This window comes from Penicillium robsamsonii (assembly GCF_028829455.1).
Source record: "Penicillium robsamsonii strain IBT 29466 chromosome Unknown utg000005l_segment0_segment0, whole genome shotgun sequence".
In the NCBI taxonomy this organism is placed as follows: Eukaryota; Fungi; Ascomycota; class Eurotiomycetes; order Eurotiales; family Aspergillaceae; genus Penicillium; species Penicillium robsamsonii.
In genome coordinates, this window is record NW_026643223.1 from 3,146,962 (window position 1) to 3,173,944 (window position 26,983).

At 45.4% G+C, this 26,983-nt stretch overlaps 10 protein-coding genes across 10 annotated transcripts; 5 read left to right on the forward strand and 5 right to left on the reverse strand.

Annotated features, from left to right (window-relative positions):
• Window positions 1–2,445: 2,445 nt before the first annotated feature.
• N7447_009214 (uncharacterized protein) lies at window positions 2,446–3,336 on the forward strand (the record flags this gene model as incomplete). The annotated part of the gene is made up of 1 exon (XM_057233476.1): window positions 2,446–3,336. The coding sequence occupies one exon, from the start codon at window positions 2,446–2,448 to the stop codon at window positions 3,334–3,336; it is 891 nt and encodes a 296-aa protein (XP_057083018.1).
• A 2,045-nt stretch (window positions 3,337–5,381) lies between these two features.
• On the forward strand, window positions 5,382–6,140 carry N7447_009215 (polysaccharide lyase family 20 protein; the record flags this gene model as incomplete). Its single annotated transcript, XM_057233477.1, has 1 exon — window positions 5,382–6,140. One exon carries the CDS (start codon window positions 5,382–5,384, stop codon window positions 6,138–6,140), a length of 759 nt encoding a protein of 252 aa, XP_057083019.1.
• A 207-nt stretch (window positions 6,141–6,347) lies between these two features.
• Window positions 6,348–7,245, reverse strand: N7447_009216 (Mpv17/PMP22 family protein; the record flags this gene model as incomplete). Its single annotated transcript, XM_057233478.1, has 3 exons — window positions 6,348–6,497; window positions 6,646–6,975; window positions 7,147–7,245. 3 exons carry the CDS (start codon window positions 7,243–7,245, stop codon window positions 6,348–6,350), a joined length of 579 nt encoding a protein of 192 aa, XP_057083020.1.
• Window positions 7,246–9,016: 1,771 nt separating this feature from the next.
• On the reverse strand, window positions 9,017–9,518 carry N7447_009217 (uncharacterized protein; the record flags this gene model as incomplete). Its single annotated transcript, XM_057233479.1, has 3 exons — window positions 9,017–9,128; window positions 9,201–9,286; window positions 9,345–9,518. 3 exons carry the CDS (start codon window positions 9,516–9,518, stop codon window positions 9,017–9,019), a joined length of 372 nt encoding a protein of 123 aa, XP_057083021.1.
• A 644-nt stretch (window positions 9,519–10,162) lies between these two features.
• On the forward strand, window positions 10,163–10,584 carry N7447_009218 (uncharacterized protein; the record flags this gene model as incomplete). The annotated part of the gene is made up of 2 exons (XM_057233480.1): window positions 10,163–10,274; window positions 10,400–10,584. The coding sequence occupies 2 exons, from the start codon at window positions 10,163–10,165 to the stop codon at window positions 10,582–10,584; spliced, it is 297 nt and encodes a 98-aa protein (XP_057083022.1).
• A 474-nt stretch (window positions 10,585–11,058) lies between these two features.
• Window positions 11,059–12,163, reverse strand: N7447_009219 (short-chain dehydrogenase; the record flags this gene model as incomplete). The annotated part of the gene is made up of 8 exons (XM_057233481.1): window positions 11,059–11,073; window positions 11,120–11,258; window positions 11,307–11,380; window positions 11,443–11,491; window positions 11,547–11,705; window positions 11,762–11,775; window positions 11,831–11,914; window positions 11,966–12,163. 8 exons carry the CDS (start codon window positions 12,161–12,163, stop codon window positions 11,059–11,061), a joined length of 732 nt encoding a protein of 243 aa, XP_057083023.1.
• Window positions 12,164–16,635: 4,472 nt separating this feature from the next.
• N7447_009220 (M35 family metalloendopeptidase) lies at window positions 16,636–17,414 on the forward strand (the record flags this gene model as incomplete). Its single annotated transcript, XM_057233482.1, has 2 exons — window positions 16,636–17,257; window positions 17,323–17,414. The coding sequence occupies 2 exons, from the start codon at window positions 16,636–16,638 to the stop codon at window positions 17,412–17,414; spliced, it is 714 nt and encodes a 237-aa protein (XP_057083024.1).
• Window positions 17,415–20,301: 2,887 nt separating this feature from the next.
• N7447_009221 (uncharacterized protein) lies at window positions 20,302–20,785 on the reverse strand (the record flags this gene model as incomplete). The annotated part of the gene is made up of 3 exons (XM_057233483.1): window positions 20,302–20,322; window positions 20,387–20,457; window positions 20,515–20,785. The coding sequence occupies 3 exons, from the start codon at window positions 20,783–20,785 to the stop codon at window positions 20,302–20,304; spliced, it is 363 nt and encodes a 120-aa protein (XP_057083025.1).
• Window positions 20,786–22,577: 1,792 nt separating this feature from the next.
• Window positions 22,578–23,048, forward strand: N7447_009222 (Hydrophobin; the record flags this gene model as incomplete). Its single annotated transcript, XM_057233484.1, has 3 exons — window positions 22,578–22,845; window positions 22,896–22,966; window positions 23,028–23,048. 3 exons carry the CDS (start codon window positions 22,578–22,580, stop codon window positions 23,046–23,048), a joined length of 360 nt encoding a protein of 119 aa, XP_057083026.1.
• A 2,910-nt stretch (window positions 23,049–25,958) lies between these two features.
• Window positions 25,959–26,173, reverse strand: N7447_009223 (60S ribosomal uL16 domain-containing protein; the record flags this gene model as incomplete). Its single annotated transcript, XM_057233485.1, has 2 exons — window positions 25,959–26,069; window positions 26,129–26,173. 2 exons carry the CDS (start codon window positions 26,171–26,173, stop codon window positions 25,959–25,961), a joined length of 156 nt encoding a protein of 51 aa, XP_057083027.1.
• Between the last annotated feature and the right edge of the window lie 810 nt (window positions 26,174–26,983).

The following is a 26,983-nucleotide window of genomic DNA, read 5'->3' on the forward strand; positions in this document are numbered from 1 at the left end:
AAGGCAAAGGAAGAATAGTGGGTGCTATTTTCTATGGAAATCTCAGTGGACATAGGTTCATTCCTGTTGCGGCTCGGGAAATCTACCAACAACTTCCCTCGGTCCTCGTCTGACGAGGCGTGAATCTTTGCACCCAGCGTTTTATGTTTACATGGTACCTTTCAGACATTTGTAAAGGGCGCTTAAACTTGCATTTCTATTCGCCGGCTCTTTGGTGGCGCTGTTCTGGTTTCAGCATCTATTCATGAGTACAGTCAGTGGACATAAGTTCTTGCACCCCTAGGGCCCACACCCCCTTGATTATATAATATACTGCCGGTCAAAACCTCAATGAATTCATACTATGGAAGCTAGTACGGCGTATACCATCCCTGGCTCTCAATAATAGCTTCTACACGGTGCGGCATCGTCTCAGAGAGATGCTTCAAGTGGTGTAGCTCTAATTCGTCCCATGCCTGCTGCGCTGTCGCCACCAGTATCTCCTTTGTCGTGTCATTATTCCCCATACTGCGCGTTTTAGGTAGGCGGTATAAATATCTATTGGCGGTGAGATAGGTGGGGCTATAGGGGGTGCAAGAACTCATGTCCAGTCACTGTATATGTTGATCTCTGCTATATCCACAGTCCAGTATACTACAGATTCTTTTGGAATAAATCCTATAATTTTATAGACATACCTGAGGAGAAATAGACGGTAAGAAATATCGATATCTCGAGCCACGTGGAGATCAGACGGTTCCAAGGTTGCAACTCAGCCTCATATTTGACTTGTTTGCACTCAAGTTTCAAGTTTTGGTACGGTTACGGTGGCTGTGAAATACTGTATAGGTAATATTACAGGAATTCCGAAGTATTGGGCAATGTGAGGAATACAAAAATGATTGTACTCCGGAGGTACATAACACAATACAGCAAAAAAACATATATGGGTGTGGCTTGTGTATGGCTATTCTTCAAATATCCTTCACACTACACTTTTAAACGTCAATTCACTAAGGTCGGGGTGATATGATAATCTCGCTGGAGCAAGATAGGACGAGACAGGACGAGACAGGACGAGACAGGGCGAGACAGGGCGAGACAGGGCGAGAGCGGCCCACCCCACAAAAGGAACCCGCCCCTCAATTGTTTCTTGATATCCTTCCTCTATACCGCCCACCTTTCATCTCTTGGTATTCCGTATATATTGACTGAGTCCACGGTATTAATCCTTATCCAGTTTCTGCTACCAGAGTACATCAACGATGGCTGAAATACTGGGAGTCGCAGCCACCGCTCTCAGCTTTCTCTCGTTGTTGGAACAGATCGTTCAGAGTATTGACAGGTTGAAAGCTTTACGTGCATTTGTCAAAACTGCACCCACAGAATTTCAGAATCTTATGGATGAAATTGAAATGATACAAGTTATTTTGGCAAGCCTGACACCGGAGATGCTGGGATCTCTTAATCTTCCCTCCACGGAGCGACGTTTACGGGCCTTTCAAAAGACCTTGGAATCAATAGTATCCATGATAGAGAAGTATATGCATCAAACCACGAAGGGGAAGCTAGCAACCATAAAGCTTGCCTTAAAAAAAGAATTACTCCACGCCCACAAACAAGAGTTGGAGAGTATCAAGGGCACGCTACTGCTTCTTCAGCAAGCACACTTTAGGTGAGGATGTGTTGCTTGCCTTTGTTTTCATTATGTAGAATGACATCTTGGCTTTTTCTGAAGTCAGAATATTCTACTCTAAAAGTGAAAGATCGGCATGGATACAACTAATACCCTGCACTCTGCGATTAGTACTTCTCTACGCGAACTCACACTCAAGATTGATTCATCGATCCCATCGAAAAATACCACTGTATCTGAATCATACATAGATCAAGACAAATGGTAAGCGTGATCACCATCAAAAGTCTGCCACTACTGCGTCGCAAATTCTAATCGTCAAAAAAGTCTACAAAGAGCAAAATACCCACTACTATCACGACAACGTGATCTTAATAGAAGAAAATTCCGTTTTCGAACCCCACTGGTTTTTGTGGACAAATTGTGGACTATTGACATATCTCGTGGTTTTTCAAACTTGGCTTTCAGTATCCAAGCATATAATGTCTTACCATTCAGATCACCAATATTTCATCATTGCAGATATGGTAACGTGGAAGAGATCCAGAAGCTATTCGCAAATCATCTCGCATCTCCTTTCGACTGCAATTTGGAGGGTGAAAGTTTGTTACACGTAAGTACAAGCTGCTAGCAACCTAGGTTTTTGGCTTATGCGTTAACATTTCTCAGATAGCGGCTGAGCATCGTCAGCTAGGCGTGTGTCAAATGTTATTGGACAATGGGGCCAATCCAGGCCAAAGGGACAATTGGGGAAGGTGGGTTTCCTGAATTCTAACATTGCCTTTATCCAAGCATGCCAGCTGACGCACCATAGTACCCCTCTCAAACTAATGAATACCAGTGCAAGAGACTGGATAAAACACCCAGAGAAAGTTTCCCTCATCGTTGAACTATACCGATTGTTTGCTCAAGATTTTGGAGACGATCTCTTTGAAGACCTTGATACTACAACCGGAGCAAAGTCTGGCTTCCAAGGTCCCCCTCAGGCCCTCTCTTTGATACAAGAGTACTCGTTCAGGTCCTACTCGGATTTACCTCTTGATTTTCGGTTTAAACGAGCAATGACCCTTGATACTTGGTGGGTGCACTGTGTATCCCCAACTACGCTCCAAATTGCGATGGGCGGTGATCGTATCGATCCTGCTGCGTATCTTCTTAAGAATGATGACGGAGAGACTCTCCTTTGTCAAATTGTGAGAGGTATGGCGGTTGATTTCTCCGCCAAAAGAACCGACAATCTTCAGCAATGGCGTCAGCTTCTTTCCGGTGCAATTGCAGCCTCTGCCGATCCCTGTCACTTGATGTTCTGCTACGGCAGAGCTTTTACGCCTTTCGTACAGTTTTTGGTCTATTTCACGAAAAACTGGCAAGAACTTAAGCGGGCTCGATATGATTTTAATCCCATTGTTCGGCTATGGGCATCAGAGCTCAAATTGGCAGGTGTTGATCTCACACATTACGGGGCGAAGGAGAAAACCTTGTACACATCCGGTGTCGTGAATCTAGATCTGTCGATATATGTTGGACTTGAAAAGTCCGGGCCGGCGTATGATCCTAACCAGGGTGAATATCTCGATTTTCACGTCCTATCTCTAGAATATAGCTCCAATCCTGAAGATTGGAAGCTATGGGTAAACAATCCAGTTGATGAACTGGTGGGAGAGTTTTGGGAAATGACAGAGAAGAGGGAGGAAATCATGCCTGGTACATGGATAGATTAGTCTTGGGCAGACTATGTCCACTTGCTCGCAGTCACCGCTATCGACCATCGCCATCGCTCATCCAGGCACTGCGTATCTGGCCCTGAGCACACGGCAATCATTGCAGGCAGGCTAGGTAGATAGACCATTTTTCTCAACAGAATCCACTAGCAAAGTTTTGGGCATCGTTGGTCTTCTAGGTTCAATTGACTTCCCATTCTCACGACACATTTACTCCATGCTAGACACCCGGGCCATACATTAGTTAATCAATGTTCTTTGCCTGATCTAGACACTGTTCCCATCACATTTTGCCCCAATCGGTTTATTTTTCGTACTGGAAAGATGTTACTGATATTGGAATTTTGCAGTTTTCTATTTGGACAAGCCTCACTTCAGATCACGTAGCATTAAATTCTATGGGGTTCATACTGTAACTATAGGTTAGTTATATATTTCAAATGACATAATCCACTGTCAAAAAAGGGATACAACGGAATTATGGCGAAATTCGTAAGACAATTTTCCTAAGGGGCGTGAAAAGTAAAATGTACAAACAAGTAGAAGCAAAAAAGGACAAGACCATACAACAGCATGTCTCAAGTTATGATCACCTAGTGCCCCCAGTTCGGGCAAAGGCGGCTTGCCACTCTATTCAGCCCCCCTTAGGGTACTCTAGGCAGATATTCACAGTATAGGGATATACCCTTATTCACTTCTGGTGGAACCTACGTAGTGGGGTCCGGCAAGAGAGGAGGGAGAGAGTTGTATTCGTCAAGAGGAGCGAGCTCCCAAACTATCTATCTAGCAAGGGTTGATGCCTGAGGCACCAAGGCTCCGACCACCACAACAACTTCAAATTGAAATCTTTTAACAATACGTATTTTATATCTTATAGTCAGGATTTTCAAAGTAGAAAAAGCAGCAAAAATCAAAATATATACTAGTGAGGCCTTACTAGTGGTCACTTGCCAGCCTGCTAACTTACTAGCGTAGATATCACATGCAATTATGTAGTAGTTGGGTGGCTGCCGGCCGAGTGAGAAATAGGTGAATGTCATCTTAGCGTCGCGAACGTGGGATAATAGGGGCGGGTTAGGAATAGCTTCATTTTTCATATTTTGAGAGCGGGCAGGGTTGGTGCACGTACATAAAACCTCACTACTAACCTCTAGCTTAAAAAATAAGCGATGCGGTCGGACCTAAGTCCGCGAGAGAAGCTCCCCGGAAAAGGTAAACAGCTCGTGCATAAACTAATGCCAAGTCTCAACCGTGTCTACCCCCTTCATCTACTTTCATTCCATCATAACTTAAAGGCCTATAAAAGCTAGACGTACGCTCATCTTTGTCAGCCTTCGCACTAGAAATGCAACCCTCTAGCCAATCAATAGCTGACTTTTCCTGCGATGACAGAAATCTGACTGTATGAAAAGTATGATCAATCCAGTATGAAAAACTCTAGCAATAAAACATGACAAACGCGCGAACATATATAGACAAAATCACTAGTCAATACTGCACTTGCTTGTGGGTTATCTGGACCCGAGGTCCGACGAGATTCTGGTTAAATTACCCCTATATCCGATCAGGTGGTTTTCTTCTGTATACCGGGTATTTGGACTGGGTATTTGGACTGGGTATTTGACATACAACTCAAACCCGCCACTTGACCTAAAAATGCTCAGCTGGGCCCTGTTTCTGCTAATCAACTACTACCTACTGCAAAAGGATTTTCTATGGTAGCATGAACCAAGTTAGGGGTTCGCCAGGTCACCAGGTGGTAATTACCAGTAGATTATCGTGATTACCACCTGGTGGCCTGGTGACTTGGCAAAACGCCTGCATGTAAGATCATGGCTCCTCCGGCAAGAGTCTCTTTTTAGTAAAGCTTACGGACATTTGAAACATCACTAGCAACAGTCCAATAAACTTCATTCGCACATCGGCATGTTTTTCTCAATGTATTGCTTGCCGGCGGAGTCCCGGGAAGTCCAATCTGTACATAAAGCCCATCATTCCGCTGCAAATGAGCTACCTCAACAATCAACCCTCCATCTTCCACAACAATGCTTGTCAAACTCCCCTCAGCAGTGCTGCTGGCCCTCGGCCTAACAGCCCAAGCCACCCAGATCTTCCACAACACAGGCACAACCTCCGGCTGGGACTCCATTAACAAAGAACACTCCGGCACTGTGCAACAAGTGACGAACGTAGTCTACCAGGGCTCAGCGGCCCTGAAGATGACCCAAGTCTACGACTCCAGCTACACTGGCCGGTATCACTCGGAAGTAGTCAAAAAGAATGTCTACAAACGGGGTGACACGGGCTTCTACGGCTTCGCCTTCCGTCTACAAGAAAACTGGCAATTCTCCCCAGCCCAATCATACAACATCGCCCAATTCATCGCCGACTTCGGCGATACCAGCTGCGACGATTACATGCCCTCCAGCATGGTATGGCTTGTCGGTGACCAGCTCTACACGCGTGTCAAGCAGGGTAGTGTCTGCTCACAAAAGACTGTGACTTTCCCTAGCCTGGCGACTGTTAGTGCAGGCGACTGGCATAAGATTGTGATCCAGGCTACTTGGAAGTCGGATGGCACTGGCCAATATAAGTTGTGGTTGGATGGAAATAAGTTGTTGGATAAGAGGGACATTGCGACTACCGTTGATGATGATCGGCCTTTCCAGTTCCGTGTTGGCCTTTATGCTAATGGGTGGCATGATGATAAGGGGATGAAGGGCACGCAGGGCACTAGGTCGATTTGGTATGATGAGATCGCTGCTGGGACTGTGTTTGCCGATGCGGATCCTGATCAGTGGTGATTGACTCGCGTGGGCAATAGAAAGTAAACTCAATCCATTCTTGTTGATGTTGGCTATTGGAACGTGCTGTGTTCAAGGAACGGTGAAAGTGGTGTCATTGTTAATAGTCCCGGATAAAATCATGTCTATCCTGGGATACACCCCAGTACTCCTGTGAATTCACACTCCGGTACAAAGGGAAAAAAAGTCAAATCCTACCATTTCCATTTACCCAGACATCAGACTGAGATAAATAGCCCAAACAACCCCAAAAAGATTACCTACCAGCAACCTCTGGTCAGCAGGTACCACCGTGAAATTGAGAATAGACACAAGTGGCCAGAGCTTCAACCCAGCAACCATGATAGACCAAAAGTCCTATGACATCAAAATTAGCACTAGGAAATGACGCTTAACAGCCGGTCTTGAATTCTCCAATCCACAATGTCGCGTCTGGCCCCTTTTGGACGGAGAAACATTGGGGTCCAAGATCGTCTGAAGTATATTGTATTCACGATTGACATACCGCTTGAATCTGTCCGGTGATTGTATCATAATCCAATCCCCGTAACATCCCCATCGTCACGATGAAAAGAACTGTGTTCCAAGTACCGCCGATAGCCTGATCAATGACAATTTTCGCCACTGTATTGGTGACATTCAGAGAAGGCTTCGGGAGGCTTTGATCATCTTTGTTCTTCTTGTCACCCGTTTTACCTGTTTGATCGTTTGAATCGGGCGCACGGCCAGGAAACCAGGATTCCAGACTTCCGAGCCACAGGTAGCCCAGTGGTGAGGTGATGAATGCACACGTTGTGAATTGCATTAAAGACTCGATGTCTAAATTGAAAGGAATCTGTAGATCATGTTAATTTTGTTGGATCAATCCGAATGATCGAGCATGAGCCATGTGGTTGACCTGGTTGATCTGGCTTCACCCCTGGCAGATGTCAAAGAAGTCTTCCCCACATCCTGGCGACTCGAACATTCTAACGATTCAAAGAAACAAAAAAAGAATATAACTCACGTCGGCTCGATAAGCCTTGATCCCCTGGGCTAACACGTTGGACCCCGCATTGATGAGCGCAGCCTGCAATGTGGCCTTTGCAATCGGTGGGATGGCCATAGTTTTTTTTTTCCCTCAAAATATTTGAACCTGAAGTACAGATATCAAGGTCACTGATCTGTCAAGTACAGCAAAAGTTCAACTGATCGCAGTAACTATCCCGGTTAAACCACAACACGATATCCTCAAGGTCTAGAGTGGGTCAAAGTGGACTAACCCACAAACGTCCGAGGCCAACAGAACGCAGGTGGGTTCATCCTGAAAAAAAACATAAAAAACATAAAAAACATAAAACACATAAAAAACATGGCCTCACTCCCACTTTTTTTGCTCTGGAATTGACCAAGAGTAGGGCGGCAAGAGGTTATCTAGAAGATAGAAATAGAAAAACAAACATACAACAGTGAGGATTCGCTGGTGGTCACCCACCCAACTACTAACTCACCGGCGTGTGGCTTAAGTACGGCTGAGCGGACGGGAAGCCCTGTTTTCCACACCCTATGGTCGTATGTACAGGAATAAACATTGGAGGGAAATATAGAGTGTAGATTGCTGGGTGCAGATGTGGTCGAGAGTGAGAAATGGGTGAGCGCCGCTTTACGGTCGCGCGAATTGTGCACTGATCCTATAATTTTTATTCCAGTTGATTATTCTACATCACCTATCACACTACTCTGTATAGGAATTTAATAATTGTCCCATCTCTCCCCACCAATTACCGGCCTCCATGGCCACTACCCTAGCCATCTTGCCACCCCCGTCTTCATCCCACGGACCAAATTAGGGTGTTTCATCACTGCCTGTAATAATTCAGTATCACCCAGCTTTGCCGCATAGGGGACGGCAGCCCATGCGTCTTGGCCAACCATGTGTCCAATATGTTGCATTATCAGCAGCACCATCACACAACCGACATGAGTATGCCGGAGTGCCTCGATCAGTGCTGTATTTCCCGCGAGGTTCTTATTCCGGACGATACCGTTGCAAAGTCTTCAATAAGTCCACTTCCCCCTCAATACAAGCTCGATGAAAGATGCTATTGCCAGATTTATCAGTCAAGTCCATTCTTGCGCCATGTTTAATAAAGATCTTCAAACACTCAGTATCGTCCAAAAAGTCAAAGATAGGCGGCCTTCCATCCTCATCCTACACATCAATTATAAGCTCGGTCCCCTTCTGTTTGCAAAGCAGTCCTAACGTCTCTCTCCCTAGCTCAGCCTTATCAGAGAGCCCTGCATAGTGTAGGGCAACCTGTTGGTACTGTTAACGAATATTCCTATCGGCCCCGGCGTCTAGGAGTAGCTTCACGCAGTCAACCCGGCAGCCCTGCGCGGCCATTATAAGCGGTGTTTCGCCCCAAATATTAGCGTAATTAATACTGAGCTGGTCTGGATGGTATTTAGAAATCTCCAGTGCGTAGCCTAGACTGTCGCACACATGACTCAACTGCCGCATGAATGATACTGAAACTTAGATTTGACTGGATGAACGGATCAGCGCCGTTTTGAACAAGAATCTTCATTTTCTGAGCCTGCCCGGTCGCGCTGGCCCAGTGAAGCGGTGTCTAGTGGAACATGCGATCTTTTTGGTCGGTGGGATTATGAATTACTCTGTTTGTGCTGTAGGTTTCGGCCGCGGAGACCCAGTATCTCTCGATAATTGACACGTACAACGGGGATCGGTGGTGAGGTTTCCTTTTCCAAGCCGCCCAGTTTGTGTCTGGGGGCGCGTTGTTTGCGTTGTCAACAAATTCTATGAGTTGTTGGAGAGTAGGCCGTTCCAGGTCGGAGTGTTCATACGGATCAAGAACGGTGTTGTGAATGGGGGTGAATTAGTAGTCATCAATGTAATCATCTTCTCTGGAAAACAGATCGACAATGTCCTTCTCGACTTGTGTGGCGTCTGCGCCAATAGACTTAAGGGATGCTAGATCAACAGGCTTTCTATAAAAAAGTTAGCTTGGAGCGCATGGCACGACGTCTCAATGGACTACTGGTAATGGAAATAGTAGATACCTGGTTCCTAAATCTGACACAGCAGGGTCAGCTCCGAGCTGAAGTAGATATTGGACAGTCTCTAGCTGTCGTGCGTATGTAGCAGTCTATACAGCAAGGCACGGTTAGCGTTGGTTAACATCGCAGAGAACGCCATTGACATACGTGCAAAAGTGACCACCCGTCTGTTGCCGTATCCCAAAGTGTCGCCTCGCCTGATTGAATAGCCGCCTTTAACTTCCCCAGATTCCCATGCTTGACATACCGCATCGCGTCGAATCCCTCGGGGACCATGCGATAGGTATTCAAGCGGTATCGAATCTCGATACTGGTTGTCATCATTAGATGCAACATGGCCCTCTTAAAGGATAAAATGGGAATAGAATTCTACACAGAGGTTCCTGCGTAGGTAGGATCGAAGCACTCGATCGTCGGCTGGCTACCATAGTAAAATATTCGGGCGCTGAACCCGCTCTTTGGCTCCTCGAACCTCCCTCTGTTCATGACACTTGCAGTAGCAATTATGTTGGCATGCTCGGCGAATAACGAGTGGCCCAGATTTTGCACTAACAGCAAACCCTAGGTCGCTTATCTGAGAGTTAATACTCCGTCTTCGGCTATCTTGGGAAAGTGTTATTGAACTATCGCTGGAGGTCAGGAGGCTACGGAAGCCTTTCGAGCGGAAAAAAGAGTCGACTACTAATGTTGCGCCACTAAAAGAAACTGCCTCGCTGGAGCACGAGCTCTGGGTCTACGCATTGCTGAATACGGGCGATAGTGTCGCATCGTCTGGTGGTACAAAACCACTCCCAGTTTTAGTCGACAACTGCCGTGCAGGCCTCAAGCAGTCGTGAATTCCGGTTACACGTGGCAAGAAAGGTTTTTCTAGTCCATCGAGTGCATATCAGTATCCCCACATGAAATATAGTCAAGGGGAAAGAAGGATAGTGCTTCACTAGCACATGCACAAGAGATATAAACACATGCAGCTGCGAGGACTAGTTTTACATTCGAGCACCGAGCGCTACAAATCGCGACTTGTATTGAATAAAGCGGGCTCGCTGAAGCGTGGAGGATTCGGATTTATATACCTAGGTGAGGCGCTTCTCAACTTCTGCTAGGGCTGATGATCGTCCCTGATTACTAACGCATGCTTTGGCACCATAGCAAGGAAGATTTTGCGAGTAAGATACTGTTTCAGCGAAAACCTCATACGAAAGGTACCATCTTCGGACAGGGTGGATATCAGATTTGGGTTGTCTGGACGCACCGCTACTACGAGAGCCTGAGTGATACAGCTTACATAAACACGCTGTATATCCTGCGGCTGGTTATTGAGAACGAGGCTCTCTGGGAGTCGGACTTACAGGTGGAGGCCCTGCGAGCGGTTATTTTGACCGCATAAGCAGAGGCTACTGATGGGAATTACATTCCGTGAAATTACGGGGGTCGTCTATAGCGGTGCAGGGGACGATAAGACGAATGGGAATTAAGTATTGACACGAAGATCGTCAGAAGGACGGAATCTGTAGCCTCCGATGGTATGGGGGAGGGAGTGGCTTGGAGAACGAGGTTGAGTGGGTTGGTAATGAGAAGTATGGTTGGTGTTGAGCAGCTGTTGCTGTATCGACCTATAAGCAAAATGTACTGTATTGATAGGAGGTTTCATAAGAAGCTTTGGCATGGTTCCCCCTTTGGGTCTATAAGAGCTGCGCTACCTAGTTCAACTGAGCTAATCGTGTAGCCTGAACAGAAAGCACATCTCTTCGTAGAGGACTGATGCACCGCTGTCCCCAAAATCTTCTATAATCATCGATAATTACAGCACTCCATGCATGTGAATCATTTTGCATTTAATCGGCTACGAAAATGGCATGATTTACCATGGGTATTGCTATCCCGCATTAGACAGTAGCATGCACGATATAGACAAAACTCACCTCATTTTCCCAAGTCCAGAATGTGCCGGTCTGCTCGATAGTCTTGCTTTGAATCACACCAATCATGGCAGAAACGGACTCTTGGGCACTGATCTGGCCACCATCTAGATCCCACGAGATCTCAATCTTCCCCATGTCGCTAATTCAGGTCAATCACCGGGAACCAGCAGCAGAGCGATGTACTTACGTTGCAACCTCTCCGGGATGCAGCGCTAGAATAATATTATCGCGCCCCCTACGCTTAAGCTCCTCAGCCATGTGCTATGAGTGCCGTCCAGCTTAGTTAGCCAGTGCTTTAGTGATTTTCTGAAAGGGGCGCATACACGCAGAGCCTGGTTGAGAGCTGCTTTCGACGCTCCGTATGCAGCAAACCTAGCCTCGTCAGATTTGGGCACTCGTTGCTAGGTCTAGTAATACTCCTGCTTACCCGTCTTCGAAGGACAAGAAGCGCTGCGTTGAGCCGGAGTCACTTGACATAAATGCAACGGTTCCAACCACAACATCGGATATCTGCAGCAGCTTCTGGGCCACGACGATAGGCCCGACTGTATTGACGAGCAAGTGGTGGGCAAATTCGTCAAAGGTCCTGCAGAGGGTCACCATGGGGTTTATGTAGTATGATTTCCACTCGAAGATACCCACATTTCAAGCGCCCGCTACAGTGCTGCCTGTCAGTTAAATGTCCTGTTAACCGGTGAGGATATGTCCCACGTTTGGATACTCCAGTATTCCAGCATTAACCACGACATAGTCAATTTTCCGCTCGCCAGTTTGGATGAATTGGTTGATAAATATCTAGCCATTATCAGTATAATCACTTGCGTGAGGATTGAATGTAGGTCATACATCGATACCTTCCTTGTTGGACACATCGCACGTCAGGATGGTTGATCGGTCGGGAGCATCTTGAACGATCGCCTCCAATGCGCTCCTAGAGCTGCGCACAGTGGCGATGACTCTGTCGCCGCGCGCCAGAATCTGCCGCACGAATTCGAAGCCAATGCCACGAGATGCACCAACGATAAGCCAGGTCTTGGCTGTCATGATCGATATAAACTTTATCCTAAAAAGAAAGGGTTAGGATTCTCAAGTTGAGCACCGAGGTATGAGCGTTTCGGGTGTGTTTGCAGAATATATAACGATAGTCGTAACTACTAGGGATGGGAACACAATCCCCCCACCTAAGGGAACTGGCTTGTGTAAGCCAAGATCTAGCCGCTTCCGAAGGTCCGAAATAGCCGAGGCCTGGCCTGATACAAGAGCCTGATAAGCTATAATAATGATCTAGCTAGACCAAAGGCTATCCCAGTCCCTAATCTAGCCGCCTGCAGTTTATATTACATAGAGCCTTACCTATACTTGGCACCCTGTTTGAAAATCACGTAGCTGTAAATATGAGTTTCCAGTCATTGTCCTACAGATGCTCGGAACAATAACCGGACGTGCCCTAAAATGCTTTGTGATTGGCTGATTCTCAACAACCAAATCACTCAGCTCCAATACAGAAGGTGGAGAGAGGGGTTGGTCTCACAGTTCGGCGTATGAAGATGAAAGAGTGGTGGTCCTAACTAGCTAGTTCTCTAGATGGGGTTCTTTCTGTATACCATACTGTAGCTGATACTCCATCCGGTATTGTAGCTCATGGGAGCGTCCCCTTTGCCTCAGTCCATCATCCACATGTGTCTGTACCAACCACCCCTTTTTAATTTTTACTTTCAGTCTCCATAGTTTCCAGAATGGACGTTACAAGAGCTATACTTCTTGTCCTACTTCCTCTGGCCCACTATGCCAGTAACTCGCTCTACGACAACCCCGAAATATCGTGACCGATCAAGAGAAGATATCTATGAAGACTCATGGCGCTTAGGGTTCAACCCCATTTTGGAGGGGTTTCTTGATGCCTGAATGCCTTACTTAGCACCGCTCTCTATACCGCTCTATAACTAGTTAGTAATATATCAGAGGATGGAGTTTTTAACTTCGCGGTGCCACTTCTCCCATGTCTCAGGCATAAAACGGATGATCTTTAGGGGGATTTTGATAACGATATGAAAATGAAATGGTTGAAGTCTCGGTCTAGCTTGGCTCATAGCAGCCAATGATATAAAACAATAAAGAAAAGCGATGAAAAGATGGCGGCGATACCGATTAAAACGACAGAAGCTTTTGAGGGACAAGTCTTGAGAAAAAGCAAATAACACTTGGTGTGGCTGAAGCGAGAGAGAGAGATCAGTCATAGAGGAGTGGAGGTTATATACTTGATCTCTTCGAGCAATGGACACTTAAACAAAGTATTGCTGAAAGAAGCTAGACGAGTCGAGAATTTTATTAGATCCACGCATGCGCTCCTGCCTTCAACAGCCCGGCCGGGCTAGCTCAATCGGTAGAGCGTAAGACTCTTAATCTTAAGGCTGCGGGTTCGACCCCCGCGTTCGGCTATTCCTAAAAACCAAACCTGAGATTTCTTTTTTATTGACCTCCGAAGGAGTAGCCGGATTTTATTTTGGGACACAATTTGGCGGTGAATGATGACTGATCGGAAAAATAAGATCGGAGCATGACTAGGGAAGTTTTTGGTTGGGCTACAGAGGGGAAAGTGAAGAAGTATTCGGAGGCAGAAGATAGGCTGTAGGACTCAGACTCTAGCTTCCCTCGTCTGGTTAAAAGGGCAGGGTAAGAGAGCACGAGGAAATGGAGGAGTTAGAAGAAGTATCAAAACCGAATGGCTCGAAGGTAGAGTTCCTTAGCTAATACAACACCCTAGTTGGATCGCAGGATTTTACACAGAGCGAATATACATAGAACGGGTAGAATGGCAGATATTAAAAAACAACATCTTGCAAGATAGAACGTGTGGGTTGCTTGTACACAGCCAGCCATGGAAGGATAGGTAGGATACTTACGATGTTACATTATACCATCCACCCAGATATCTGCCTATCTAGTCTGCTCGTTTCGGATCATTTGGGGGGGGGGGGGAGGTGAGAAAAGAATATTATGGCTGGGGTCACAAGAAATGAATAATTCAAATGAGACCTTTCTTTACTAAGGCTACTAAACTGAAAGTTGTCATGGTTGGACCGACTAGACTTTGAGGCTAAAGTAGGTACGGCCCGGACCGTGACGAATGTTCTGTGTACACTGGGCATGATTTGAGGCATCATCCAGGAGTTTTTGTGGAGAAGGCGACTCAGTGGGTGATCCTAATAGGGGAGGAACGCGGTGCCTCCACTGGTAATGGGAGGGATGGGGGTGGGATCTATCTGACTACATCTTAATCTGGGTCGGATTTATATAACGGTTTGTGGAAAATATTAGATTGGATAGAGGTAGAGAAATAATCATTCAATAAAATGAAGAAAAACAAAAACATACAACAGTGAGGATTCGCTGGTGGTCACCCACCCAACTACTAACTCACCGGCGTGTGGCTTAAGTACGGCTGAGCGGACGGGAAGCCCTGTTTTCCACACCCTATGGTCGTATGTACAAGCTAATGTGCTAGAATTGATCATGTTGTAAAGCTAGTCTTTAAATAAGCTGAAATCGATGCTTTTAACCGCCTGTACAAGCCAAAATATAAATTGCGATAGGAAAATTAGGTTCGTGGGCACATGTTAATTTGTCAGAATTAGTGTAGGGTACGATTCGTGTTCAACACGAAAGTAGATTCTCGGATCTAAAACTTAAGATATACTCACCAGTTATATCATATACACCACGCCTACTAGTGGATTTAAGCCTACTTTGGTCTTGCGCGGCGAGGTAGTCTTGTGGTATAATAATTAAGGCATATTTGCTAAACATTAGTTTTCTGAACGGTCTAACCACAGGTGACAAGAGTCGGGATTTACATGCACCCCATTAAATATATATCACTACCTTCAACTATTTATATCTACCCAACAATGAAATAATATCTATACAATACTGCCCGTTAACAGATGGCTATCCCCGACCGGTGTATCTTGGTATTGGCTTGCTAGAAGACAGTTCCGGGTACGTAGACTGTGGGAAGAGCCTCTTGGTAAGGAAAATTAACACTGGTTAACTATTATTATACTATAAACCATTCCCGCACTTAAGCAGGTACATACGACCATAGGGTGTGGAAAACAGGGCTTCCCGTCCGCTCAGCCGTACTTAAGCCACACGCCGGTGAGTTAGTAGTTGGGTGGGTGACCACCAGCGAATCCTCACTGTTGTATGTTTTTTTATTATTATAATCTAAATAACCTCTTGCCGCCCTACTCTTTATTCAGCCCCATCAGCCCATTCACCTAGATGCCCTGAACAACTTCTACGCCTTCTACACCTGAATATCCTGTACGCCCCTGAACCGCTGACGTGTTTTTCCCCTCGCATACCGCCCTTTTCTCGCAGGCATGTTGTTTTGATCACAGTAAGCTGCTTCTCGGAATCAAAATTGTGCAAATGCTCCAAAGAGAATATCTTAACCAGCCACCATCCTATCATCTATCTTCCAAGAGACTCGAATATCTATAAGGCTTCTATTACCTGTCAGATCTTTCAAGCAAAAGAGCGCACTTAATTCAAAATACTCCTCTAAACTAGATGACTGGCATTATTCTAATCTCGAACCGGTGCACCATAGTAGATTCGTGAAAAACGTTAGGGTCATATTTCGCACTGGGTTTTATAATCATAGACTACTAGGTGAGTTTCACCTAGCCGAGACTCACGCACTAACTTCGCCGGAATGGCAGGACTTATACCGGAAACAAAGCTCCTTGAACAGCCTGGGAGCATACATCAGTATCACATTTAACGTTTCACATATATTTAGGGCCGAGGAGGTTGCGATACATCGTTGTATTGCCGATGACACTAGGAGGGGTGCATTGCCAAGAGTACCCCTGAATCCCTTGGCGAACGCCGAAAATGTCTCCACTTCAAATGGGCTTTCAGTCGACGTAGGAGGCTGGCGCTTAATAGTGTATAGTGGAATCAAAAGGCTTTGCGTCCCTGGATCTCGCTGCCCGGTGGGCCGCTAGTTTAGTCTCGATACCCTATTATGTTGTACGCCATGATTAATGTGTATTCGTGTGCGACTTGTTGGATCTTGGGTGAGATCTGTGGGAAAAAAAACCCTTCCTGTGAAATCCAAGAAAAGTCGCGTATCCGGAAACAGGGTGTTGAAACCATGTTATACTTAGGTGTCTATGAGCACTATGCCGATCGGCCACTGCATTAGGGCTATATATTGCCTCGCCCGTAGGATGGATTCATTTAGATTAACTTTAGATTTAGTTATTCCGTATATTCATTTAATTTCATCTATTCAGATCTACACCAAGGCTTGGCGATAAATGAAAGAAGACGAACCAATTAACTCCAAGCCCTAATGAATAATGGGACTGTTTCAGGGGTGAGCGCAGTTCGAAGGCGTATAAATACCCTAGTAGCCTCTTTCTCTCTCTTCTACTCATTAGTTAGTAGGTCCGTTTGTCCTTTTTCCAGTCACTCTTTACACGATATCATAGTCGCTCTTTACAATGCAATTTACTTTTGCCCTATTCACCGCAGCTGCGCTGCTGACTCCTGTCTATGCCATTGGAATCACCCCTATGAGCCGCCGCGAGACTAGCCGCGAGAGTGGCCTTAAGCTCGAATCCTGCACTACCAGCCAACAGGCCGCAGTCGAAGCTGCCGTTCAACGCGCCGCCTCTCTCTCCAAGGCCGCTGCTGACGCCGCTATCAACGGAAACGCTAGCATCTTCGAAGAGTACTTCCGCACTACCGACACTGCATCCCGCCAGGAGGTCGCTGCCCGCTTCGAGGCCATCGCCAACGAGGCCTCTAACCTCAGCAGCGGCAAGGTGACCTACAACTGTGGTAATGACATAACACAGAGCGAGTGTGGCAAGGGTGTCCTCGCCTACGCAGTCTCTGGCAATAACAAGATCGTCAACTGCCCGGACTGGTATAAGATTGTGCCCGCGATCGACAACTGCGGCGGCACTGATCAGGGCCTCGCCATGATTCACGAGATCTCGCACATAGGCGACGTCTACAGCCCGCCTACCCAAGACTTCGCGTACAAGTACAACGCCCTCGTCGAGCTTCCCAAGGAGCAAGCTGTCCTGAACGCCGACACCTACAACCTCTACGCTGGTGGTGAGTTTTGCTTTATTCCCCTGCCCATCATGACATGCAACTCGTTAACTGACTGCATCCTCCAGCCATCGATCTTGACTGCCAGATTGGTGAGAGCAAGGGCGTTGAACTCCCGGATTGGATGGTCGCTGAGATCTTAAATAACAACAGTAAATAGATACCTATTTGTACACATCATCGTTTGATTCTGCTAGACAGATGCTATGGGAATTACATAGTATTTTTTTTTTTTGCTGTCTCAAATTAGTTCGTCGTCAATAGATTTTGTTATAAATCCAAGGAGTAACTGTCAGTGTATTCCGTATCGTAAATGTAGGGTCCAATTAATGGTCTTCAACTCTCTGTGTTGCTGTATCCACTGGCAATTCATACTATCCTGATTACACAGGAGATATTACAGCATTGGTAGGATTAATTAATCCTCCGGTATACCGGCGTAACTGCGCTGACAGCAACGGCAAGCCAAATTTGTAGGGGAAGTAATATCTTAACTAGTTAACGTATTTCATGCGCGGGCTGGCCACCCCAAAACACATAGTAAATGCAATATATTCTATACTAGTATCTCAACAACCACGTTTCTATCTTATTTCAGCGTTTGCCGATAACCGTTGATAAGCCTTTTTAACACTATATATTGATTTCAGAGAGATCGAAAGCCTACATTGTTACGGTATCGAAAATTACGCTACTAGGAGCCAGAAATATATATATCTTAATCACCAAGTGATGGGAGTTTTTTTAAACTCCTCCTAGAGACTAGATACTACCTGAAAAGCATTGGGTTTAAAAGGAAAGTTCTTATAGCCTACCATTGTTGTGATACTATATTGTAATTTATTGCTTTTACTATGTGTTTTAGGGTGCGCAGCTCGGTGGTGAAATACGTTAGTTACTGAAAGGGGTGTCCCATTACAGGGAGGGGGTGTCCCTATACCAATCCCCTATAGATATGTAGGAAACAAGAATATATTCAGAAGCAAGTTCAGATTACATCAAAGAGTAAAGCAGCGCCCTTTTTATAGACTATTTAGGAGGAAAATATAAGATAATTGATGGTATCTTATATTATCTCACGATTTATGGCGATTTAGAAGTATGTCATAATATAGTTTACCAGTTATAATATATCTAAGGATCTCTTAGATATTACCAGTAACTTATATCCGATCTCCTTCACACCATTCTACTCTACCATAATATACTATTATATCGAGAAACAATATTCAGGTGGGTGAATATCCGCCCCGAGTTCCCTGAATAGAGCGGCGAGCCGCCCATGCCCGAACCGTGGGCGCTAGGTGACCACGGTCATACACATGCTCTTGTATGTTTTGATTTTTTTGCTCCTTACTCCGCATATATCTGTGAATTTTGATGAATTATCGAAGAAGCAGGAACATATGGAATTTGGAAACATTCTAACAAGATTCAACAGTACAGAACTTGACCCTAATGGCAACTTCCTATCAGCATGATGAATCTCAAACGAGGACCCAAAGTAAAAGGACACTAGGACCAACTGTATTGAAGAATGTGTAGTGTTGTTGTAAACCCCTTGTTTGTCAGGATTCCGAGGTCAGAATTCCCCGTGGTTGCCTCGCCTGTAATCACAATCAGCGTGTTGTAAGCCTGGGTGTCCCTGCATTTAGGTACGCCCCTTACTTTCTTGCTCTAGCGTGAGCCTTTGTTCTTCCTGGGGCTAGCTCCGAACGGTCAGTTGCCAACACCACCGGTGTCCCCCGAGCCAGGCCCAGTCAGAGACTTGGATTTTCTTCATCAATTTAGGAATCTAGGGTGCCATCATGACTGGCGAACTCTGTCCTAGTTTATCGGCCACCTTTGGCGAAATCATACATTAGTGACTTCGGTTGCACATCTGGTAGCTTATTGAACGTGTCTTTTCCATCTTAACTCCTAGTCAAGTATCACACTTAGTAGCTTGGTGGTGGGCGACATTTACATATTCTCCCCGATCGGCTGAGTGCCCTATCTGCCAGCAAAAGTAGTAGTCTATGCAAGCTTTGCGACACCATTAATAGTAATAACTGTAGTCGACTCTAGATACAAGGGAAACACTTACTATCACTATGGTGGGATACTCGATGTTAGCACTCCGAATAATTAAGGCTTGCTGCCATCCATCCTCCAAACGACCTCTTCAGGCTTTGGGACATTATGCAATCTGAGGGTGGCGAGATGTCTTTTTCTGGTGAAGAGTTTTGTAATTGATATTTTAAGTGAAACCATACCCAGAATATATATATATATATATATATGTCTGTGTGTGCTGTCCCAAGGTAGAAAGAATAGCTACAGTGAACTTGGTTTGGTTGCATAAAATATATATTTTAAGTTGAGTGATTCGCTTTCTGTGAAGCTTTATTCCAAAATTTGGGAACATGCATTGGCATTAAACTGTTTATACATTATTATGAAGAATCATTCAATTGTCTGGGTTATCTCAATACGAACCGAAAGCCCTGGCCTGACGTTTTTCAAACAATGAATCTACTTTAATTCTTGCCATCCAGTCTGCTTTACCTGAGCATTACTTTGTCCTCTCAAAATGATTACAGTATCTTGTATGTAAGGACATTATGAACTTCTCGAATGATAGAAACAGCTAGCTGGGTGGCCAAACGTTTCATACGGGGATCCCACCAAAGCGATGATTTGATTGATGGCATACTTAGAAACGCATCAAAATCACCAAAGCTACTAATCGACCAATTCAATTATATAGAGCAATATTCCACAAACTTGGTGGCTGGCTTAATAGGCTGTTACTCGACAATATATTACAGAGATATTATTGCGTTTATGCTTGCTATTGTAAAGAGCTGATATATGCTTGAAAAGTTGACTTGATTCAGCTAAAAAAATGATCTAGACTATTCGATGCTCCACCATGGAGAGAAAGACGCCATGAGAAGCTATGCAAAGATATGCGTGCAGAGCACCATGTCGAGTCCAACGTCTTTACCCTCCCAATTCCTGATGTATCGCCCGAATGAGAGCGATGGAGATAACAAGCTGGGAGCTTAGGCATCGATGGCGGTGCACTGTATGTGATGAATCAAGATTAGCTGGTGCTATAAATAAATAATTGGGGAAAGTGTTTCTTACGTCCTTTCCAGTAGGGCAGCAAGCAATAGTGTTCTTGCAGGTAGTTCCCTCAGTACCCTCCTCGGTGAAGCCTGTGAATATATAATTAGTATGGTGTGGAAAAGAAACCATGAACAAAAGTAGCGTACCGAGAATGTTCAAGTTCTTGATCAGACTCTGGGAGGCACAGGCGGAATCGCCGACGCCGAGCAAGTTGTTGAGGAGACCCTCCGCAAGAAGGTTGCCAATGATTCCATCGCCGCTGATATCTTTCTTAGGGTTGCAGCAGGCGACCTTTCCGGACTGGCAGAGCCCTTCGGCCTGGGAAAGAGAGATCTGCTTGGAGGATTTTCCGTGGACAGGGGCAGTCGCGGCAACAGAGACGGCGAGAGTGACCAGGGTAGCGATAGTGAACTTCATTTTGAAGGTTGGGTGGTTGAAAAAAAGAAGGTGGGTGAAAAGGTAAGGAAAGTGTTTTTAAAAGTGATGACTGAGAAGAGGATGATGGCTAGAATTCACGTTCGTCGAGTACCCTTTTATATTTCTAGACGACCTTCAACTCATTGAGCGCAAGTGTGATTGAACACCCTAAGCCTCCTAGCAGGAAAACATCCCTAGGCTCGGAATGCTACGTAACTCTAGTTTTGCCATCAAAATTAACATACCTACGACGATCGGTCATTGTTTCACCTGGATTTTACGTACATTCCCACGGTTTAGATCTAGGGGCTTCGACTTAAGTTCCGAAGGGCGACTGCGATTAATGATATCAGGTAGACAGATCTTCAGGAGATTGTATTTCATTCAAATTACCTATGTGCACCTACAGAGGGGGGAAAGAGAAAGAAAGGGAGTGCGATTAGGATTTGTGGGTCTCCCTAGGAACCCTTGCAAGCAGAGCAACTTCGAAACTGTCTCGAGCAATAGGAAGGCAAAAACCTCAAAAAACCCCATAACAGCTGATCAAACAGAAAGGATAATATTTGGAAATGTTTCGCTTGTGAAATACCTGTTACCCAATTTCTAGACTTCCTTTCTGCGATCATCTGGCTGAGGGTCCAGTTTTAGCAACCGAGAAAGTTTGCATAGAAAGTCGTTAATCAACTTGTGCCTCTACTTTATTTATTGCACTCATTAGCTAGATTGCCTCCAAATTGCGTGAATCAATTTCTAACTCCTTCGTGGTTGATGTTTCAAGAACAGGCGCCCCTGGCCGCCCCCTAGCGCTAGCTGATCACATACATTAACGAAAAGACTAAAGATTTCCAAGGTTAGTACCGATATGACTGGTATTTTACGGTATTTACAACTAGGGACTGTTCCCCCACTCCATAAATATCGTTTTGTATGGTAAATCAGGTTCAGATCGCCTATGTAACGCTTTACGAATAGCTCCTTGAGGCTCCAAGGTGTAACTAACTGGACCCTGTCTGGGATCATGGCCCTTAACCTATGGGTGGTTACCCGCTATAATTAAGCATTTGATCGACCTCGGGCCTGTCCATTATGTAGGTGGCTTGTTAGAAATAATGGGGCGATTCAAGGTTGCCGAGTGCATGGTCCCCCATTAAAAAATGATTCTAATCCTATCGTAACTAATTGCGTTTGTCGAAAAGGATAATGAAAGGACTTGGTACCTCGGGAGTGATTTTGTCTCCCCATCTTGGCGCCGTGGATCACCAGATATGGGGTAGATCATGGTGGTCTGGAAAGGCCCAAAAGACTAACTTGATTTTTGTATGATTTGCCAATGTTTTAAGCTACGTATTGATTTGATCGCGCGGGGCTCCGTGCCCCCGGAAGCAGAGAACCGGGCTACCCGGACCCTGGTGTGTAAGGTAGGATTTACATTATCACACGAAAGTTCTCGGAAATATCCGGCAGGAATTTAATAACCACTCGGGGATCAGTGGGGTTGCACAGATCAAGATCGAAGAATGTAGGAGGCAAAGTCCAGGGGTGATGATGATCTCTGATGATCTGTATCTGCCTTGGTATGCCTGTCTTAGATTGGAAAAACCAGAATTATGTCGCATTCCAGCCTCAGAGGCCTTCTTCCCAAAAGGGAAGCAGCTAGGGGTGTTCACATTAACATATATAAGGGTGCCCATGGAACCTGATTCCGATTCTACAACACTTCACATCCTCCAATCATCCTTCACTCTCTACCAACATTCTTCTCTCCATTTCCATCATCTCATCAACCTTCAAGATGCAGTTCACTTTCGCCACCCTCCTCACTCTCGCTGTTGCGGCTGTCGCTATGCCTTCCTCCAACGGAAGCCCCAAGGGCGTTAGTGTTGAACAGGCCCAGGGACTCTGCCAAGCTGGCACTGTCTCTTGCTGCAACCCTAAGAAGGATCTCGAGGCACAAGGCATCCTTGGCAATCTCCTCGCCGAGGGTCTTTTGAACAACCTGATCGGCACTGGCGACTCCGCCTGTACCTCCGTCAGCCTGATTAAGAACCTCAACATTCTCGGTGCGTTTCTAATAAATCATTCCTACAGACATGATACTTACAAAAACCAGGATTCACCACCGAGGGCAATGAAGGAACCACATGCACGAACACCATCGCTTGCTGCCCCGCCGGCAAGGAAGTAAGCGCAATCTCCATACTTGAAGCTATGAACCCAACTAATCTCTCTCTCACCTAAACAGTGCACCGCCATCCAGGGTTAATTTCCCTACTTGGCGTTTTTTTCTATCCAAATCCACAGACACGGAAAGTTGGAAAGCTGCTCTATCCAAGCATGCTTGGATAGCTCGTTTGTTCTCTATTTGTGTGACCTTATTGATCGTTCCCTGAACCTCTTGAGGAAGCTTAGTATATCTTTAATAATACCAACTTTCTGTGATATATGAGGAAAGACCTATTCTGTAGAAACGTACTGAAGCCAGCCGAATAACCAAAGTGTCGGCTCCTGAGATCTTGTAGTACAGCATATAAGTTAAGCGTCCTCAAGGTCGTTTGTCTTCAATGAATTTTACTTCTCGCTTGATCCTCTTGATGCCCGCCATCACTATAGAGCCCTGTGCATTTCCATCATTTCGTGGTTAGTATATATATATTGCTCACTGATAGCTATCGGGAATCCTAGTTAGCGTGCTCCATAAGCGGGCGTGGATCACCCGAAAATACATAGTCAACCCCATGAATCACAACATGATATCTCAAAAGCCACGTTGTTCTTTGATTTTATTCTCACTTTATAACTATTGTGTTGTGACTTGAGCGGTATATACCAATTTCAAGAAAGTCAAAAAGCTGTACTGTCGTGATATTTACTACATTGCCCAGCTACATTTCTGTGAGCTTATCATAGTAGCCATAATCTATACTGAAGAGGGCCCCTCTTAGAGGGGAACGCTGTAGCCAGTACGTTCTCAGGCATACAGGCCGATTCAGCATTTGTAATTTCACGGGTATTCTTCGTGCTTATATAATAAAGCTGCGTAGTAAGGAGGAGGTAGGTACCTAGAGATGGGCTAAATACGTAGTGGAGGGCGAGGTCCCCACTACAATATATATCTTGCGTGAATGCCCGATATTTCCGCTGTTCGCCTGTCACCTAGCTGATTTATTTGCATTATTTGCCCTCCGTACTTTAGAGAATATGGTTTAGGTTAAATTGGGTAAGCCCCTAACTTCACATTTGTGTTTGCTTTAAGATTCCTCTGCTCGGGCTCCTATCAATACCAATCTTCATGGGCATTCTTCATGAATTTAATGATCGAACTAAGTTCCAGTGGATTCATATCTGACTCGTATCGAATGCAAAGGTAGCAATAAATACCAGTGTGACCGAGGCTCGAGCATCCAAAATGAAGTTAGGCGTAAAGCATCCTGGAATGAGACTGGAATGTTGGACCAAGAAAACCGCATGATTGAAGGCCAAGGTAGGAATCTGATGGGGTCGCTTGTTAGATGGGAATGTCTGGTAATAATTCGGGAACAACAGCACATGTGCAGCATCCTTCCATCACCACGTGTCAGCCGACAAAATTGTCCGAAATCCTGGATTCCCTACTTCGTAATTCGTCTTTTGATTTTCCAATCTTCACATTCAATGGCACGGCTTCACCCCTTCTTCCTAACCTAGCGGGTGATGTGACGAGCAATGCTGATTATATTACGGAGTGACACCTGTGTTCATCTGTTTGATGATTTGATCACCAAACACTCCAGGAAAACGGTGGGGGCGAAGTCAGTTTCTTGCTGCAACATGGCTACCTAAGCTAGTGATATGACGATCGCCCTCAGCTATCACGCTAGCATATGCTGCCTTGTTGCAGCAAGGGAGCTGACCCCCTTCACAATTAGCTTGAGAAATTTGGGCAATGCGCCTAGTACCTCTCAAGCAGGAATTAAAACGAGACAAAATGTGCCGAGGGCATTTCTACGCCTAGCTCACCACGGCTGATTGCTCAATCCTTTGGTCCATTGCTTTCGACCGTCAGACGCAGTTTTACATTCGGATTTCCATTTGTCAGTGTGTCATTTTATAACGTTCCTCTGAGAGGTTCAGATGATCGCCTGAAAACCACATGCCTAAATAACCAGCAGGGCAGCTTTTCACTAGTTCTAAAACAAACTTCGATATTCTTCATAAGAGGACTTCGAAGAACCCTCAGACCGATTGGATTCCACCATCGACAGAATTGGGTTTTTTACGAGACATCGCAAGAAGATGACTACTCGCCCTGGTACCTCGACGCTGAACATACCCAACTGCCGAACGGAGACGGACGCTCGAAAACCAGATGAGTTGTGGAAATACTTGGATCAGGTGGTGGAACTGAGTCGTAGTCGGCCCAGAGAACTCGGAAAAAAAACATAGCCTTGAACATACCCACCAAACTTAGAACTCGAAGAGCATCTATCGTAAGGTGAACAAGGCAAGGCTATATCGCATGATTTTTCCTTGGGCGCTCTGGTTATATTCTTTAGACTAGTTTGCAACGGCCTGTTGGGGTAATCCGGTCTACTTCAACAATATTTATGACGTATTTAATCGTTCACGAACAGAGCCATATGGATATACCTGTGAGAAATTCTTCATATTCTCTGCCACCTCCCCCTTCTGCCAACAGAACTGGACATATGCACCATCATTCCGTAATAGCCCTTCTCCCTTTAACCGTAAATACTCAGCTCGTAGTAAATGAGTGAAGCCCCACATTTTGCTAACAATTACCTCTTGCCGACCAGGAAACTTATACATCGAGTGACATAGTGCCTCCACTGCAGTCGGGCGATGACGATCAACAGTTCGCTCAGAAAGCAGAATCTGACCCACGTTTACTCGAGCCACCTTGCCAGCTGGTTTACCAAATGCGCCTCGCATCCCGGTTTGTAAACGATCCGCACCGGCAACACTCAGCATCTTGTTAATTCGGATTATATGGTAAGGATGAACTCGGACGCGCATGTCGAATGTCTCTTTATACGCGACCTTAACGAGGTATCTTATAAGAAAAAGGTTAGTTATATTATGAAGATAAAATTATACCTTAAGTTAACCTACTTATTGGCACAGATACGTGCAGCTTTTAGAGCTTTTGAGCTCAGTTGTTCGTATTCATTCGATACTAGTGCACGGCGCACGGGAAGTCGTCCACAGAAGCCTTCTTCCGTCCTAGATCAAAGATGCGGATCTTACCATGTGGAACACCACGGTTGAAGCGTGACTTAGGGTAAGACTGAAAAATTCTATCTTAGATGGGATACGTCGTTGTGAAGTAGCCAGATCACTACTAACTTTGTTCTTGCAATACTGGTAGCACCGAGCAGGTCTGCGCGCCATCTTTGGGAGCTTGATGAGAAGGTCGTGAGACAAAGAAAGATAGAAGAGACCGAGCGATAAAAAGGAACAAATAAACTCGTTAAATAAGTATATCTTAGGGGAATTGAGTTCTCCCGACTCGGGCATTAAGATCCCTGGGCCCACCTGGCTTCGGGTTCCGAAGGCGGCTTAAATGTTTCCCCACCCGTAACCTTAGATCTATCCGTGAGATCGGTCTCTAACCCGAAAGTCGATGATTGGTAATATTCCCTACAGGAAAAGCAAATAAGTGTGTATTTTTCATTTATGTTGTTTCAAATCCTAACTCAAAACTTTCTTTCTCGGGCTTTCATCCAAACATTTTTCTTTCGATTGGCCCTTGATTTACGTCGCAATTATCATCAATGGAGAACTACAGCGACATATCCTCGATCGATCTCGAGGAAACCTATAACAGCTTCGATGGCACAGTTAGCAGGGCTCCGGCCAACGAGTTTGAGATTCCTCGCGCCACATCAAAGGATGGAAGTGGATTGGCATGGTGCTGTCAATCCTGATCTCGACCTTCCTCTTCGCAATGAAAACACCATCACCGCAAACATGTGATCGCTGAAAACCATTGAGAATTGTATCCGTAATCTCTGTCGTAGCAGTTGCCGCGGTTCTTAGGACCCTGAGCCAGTTCTTATGAACTCACTAACAGTGAGTCTTGACATAGCGGTATAGAATTCGGTGTCCTGGCCGGTGTGTTCCTTATAAACATTTGCCAACTCTGTAGTCATCTGAATCGCCTCTGTTAAATACTGACCTATCTCTAGTTAATTCTGTAAG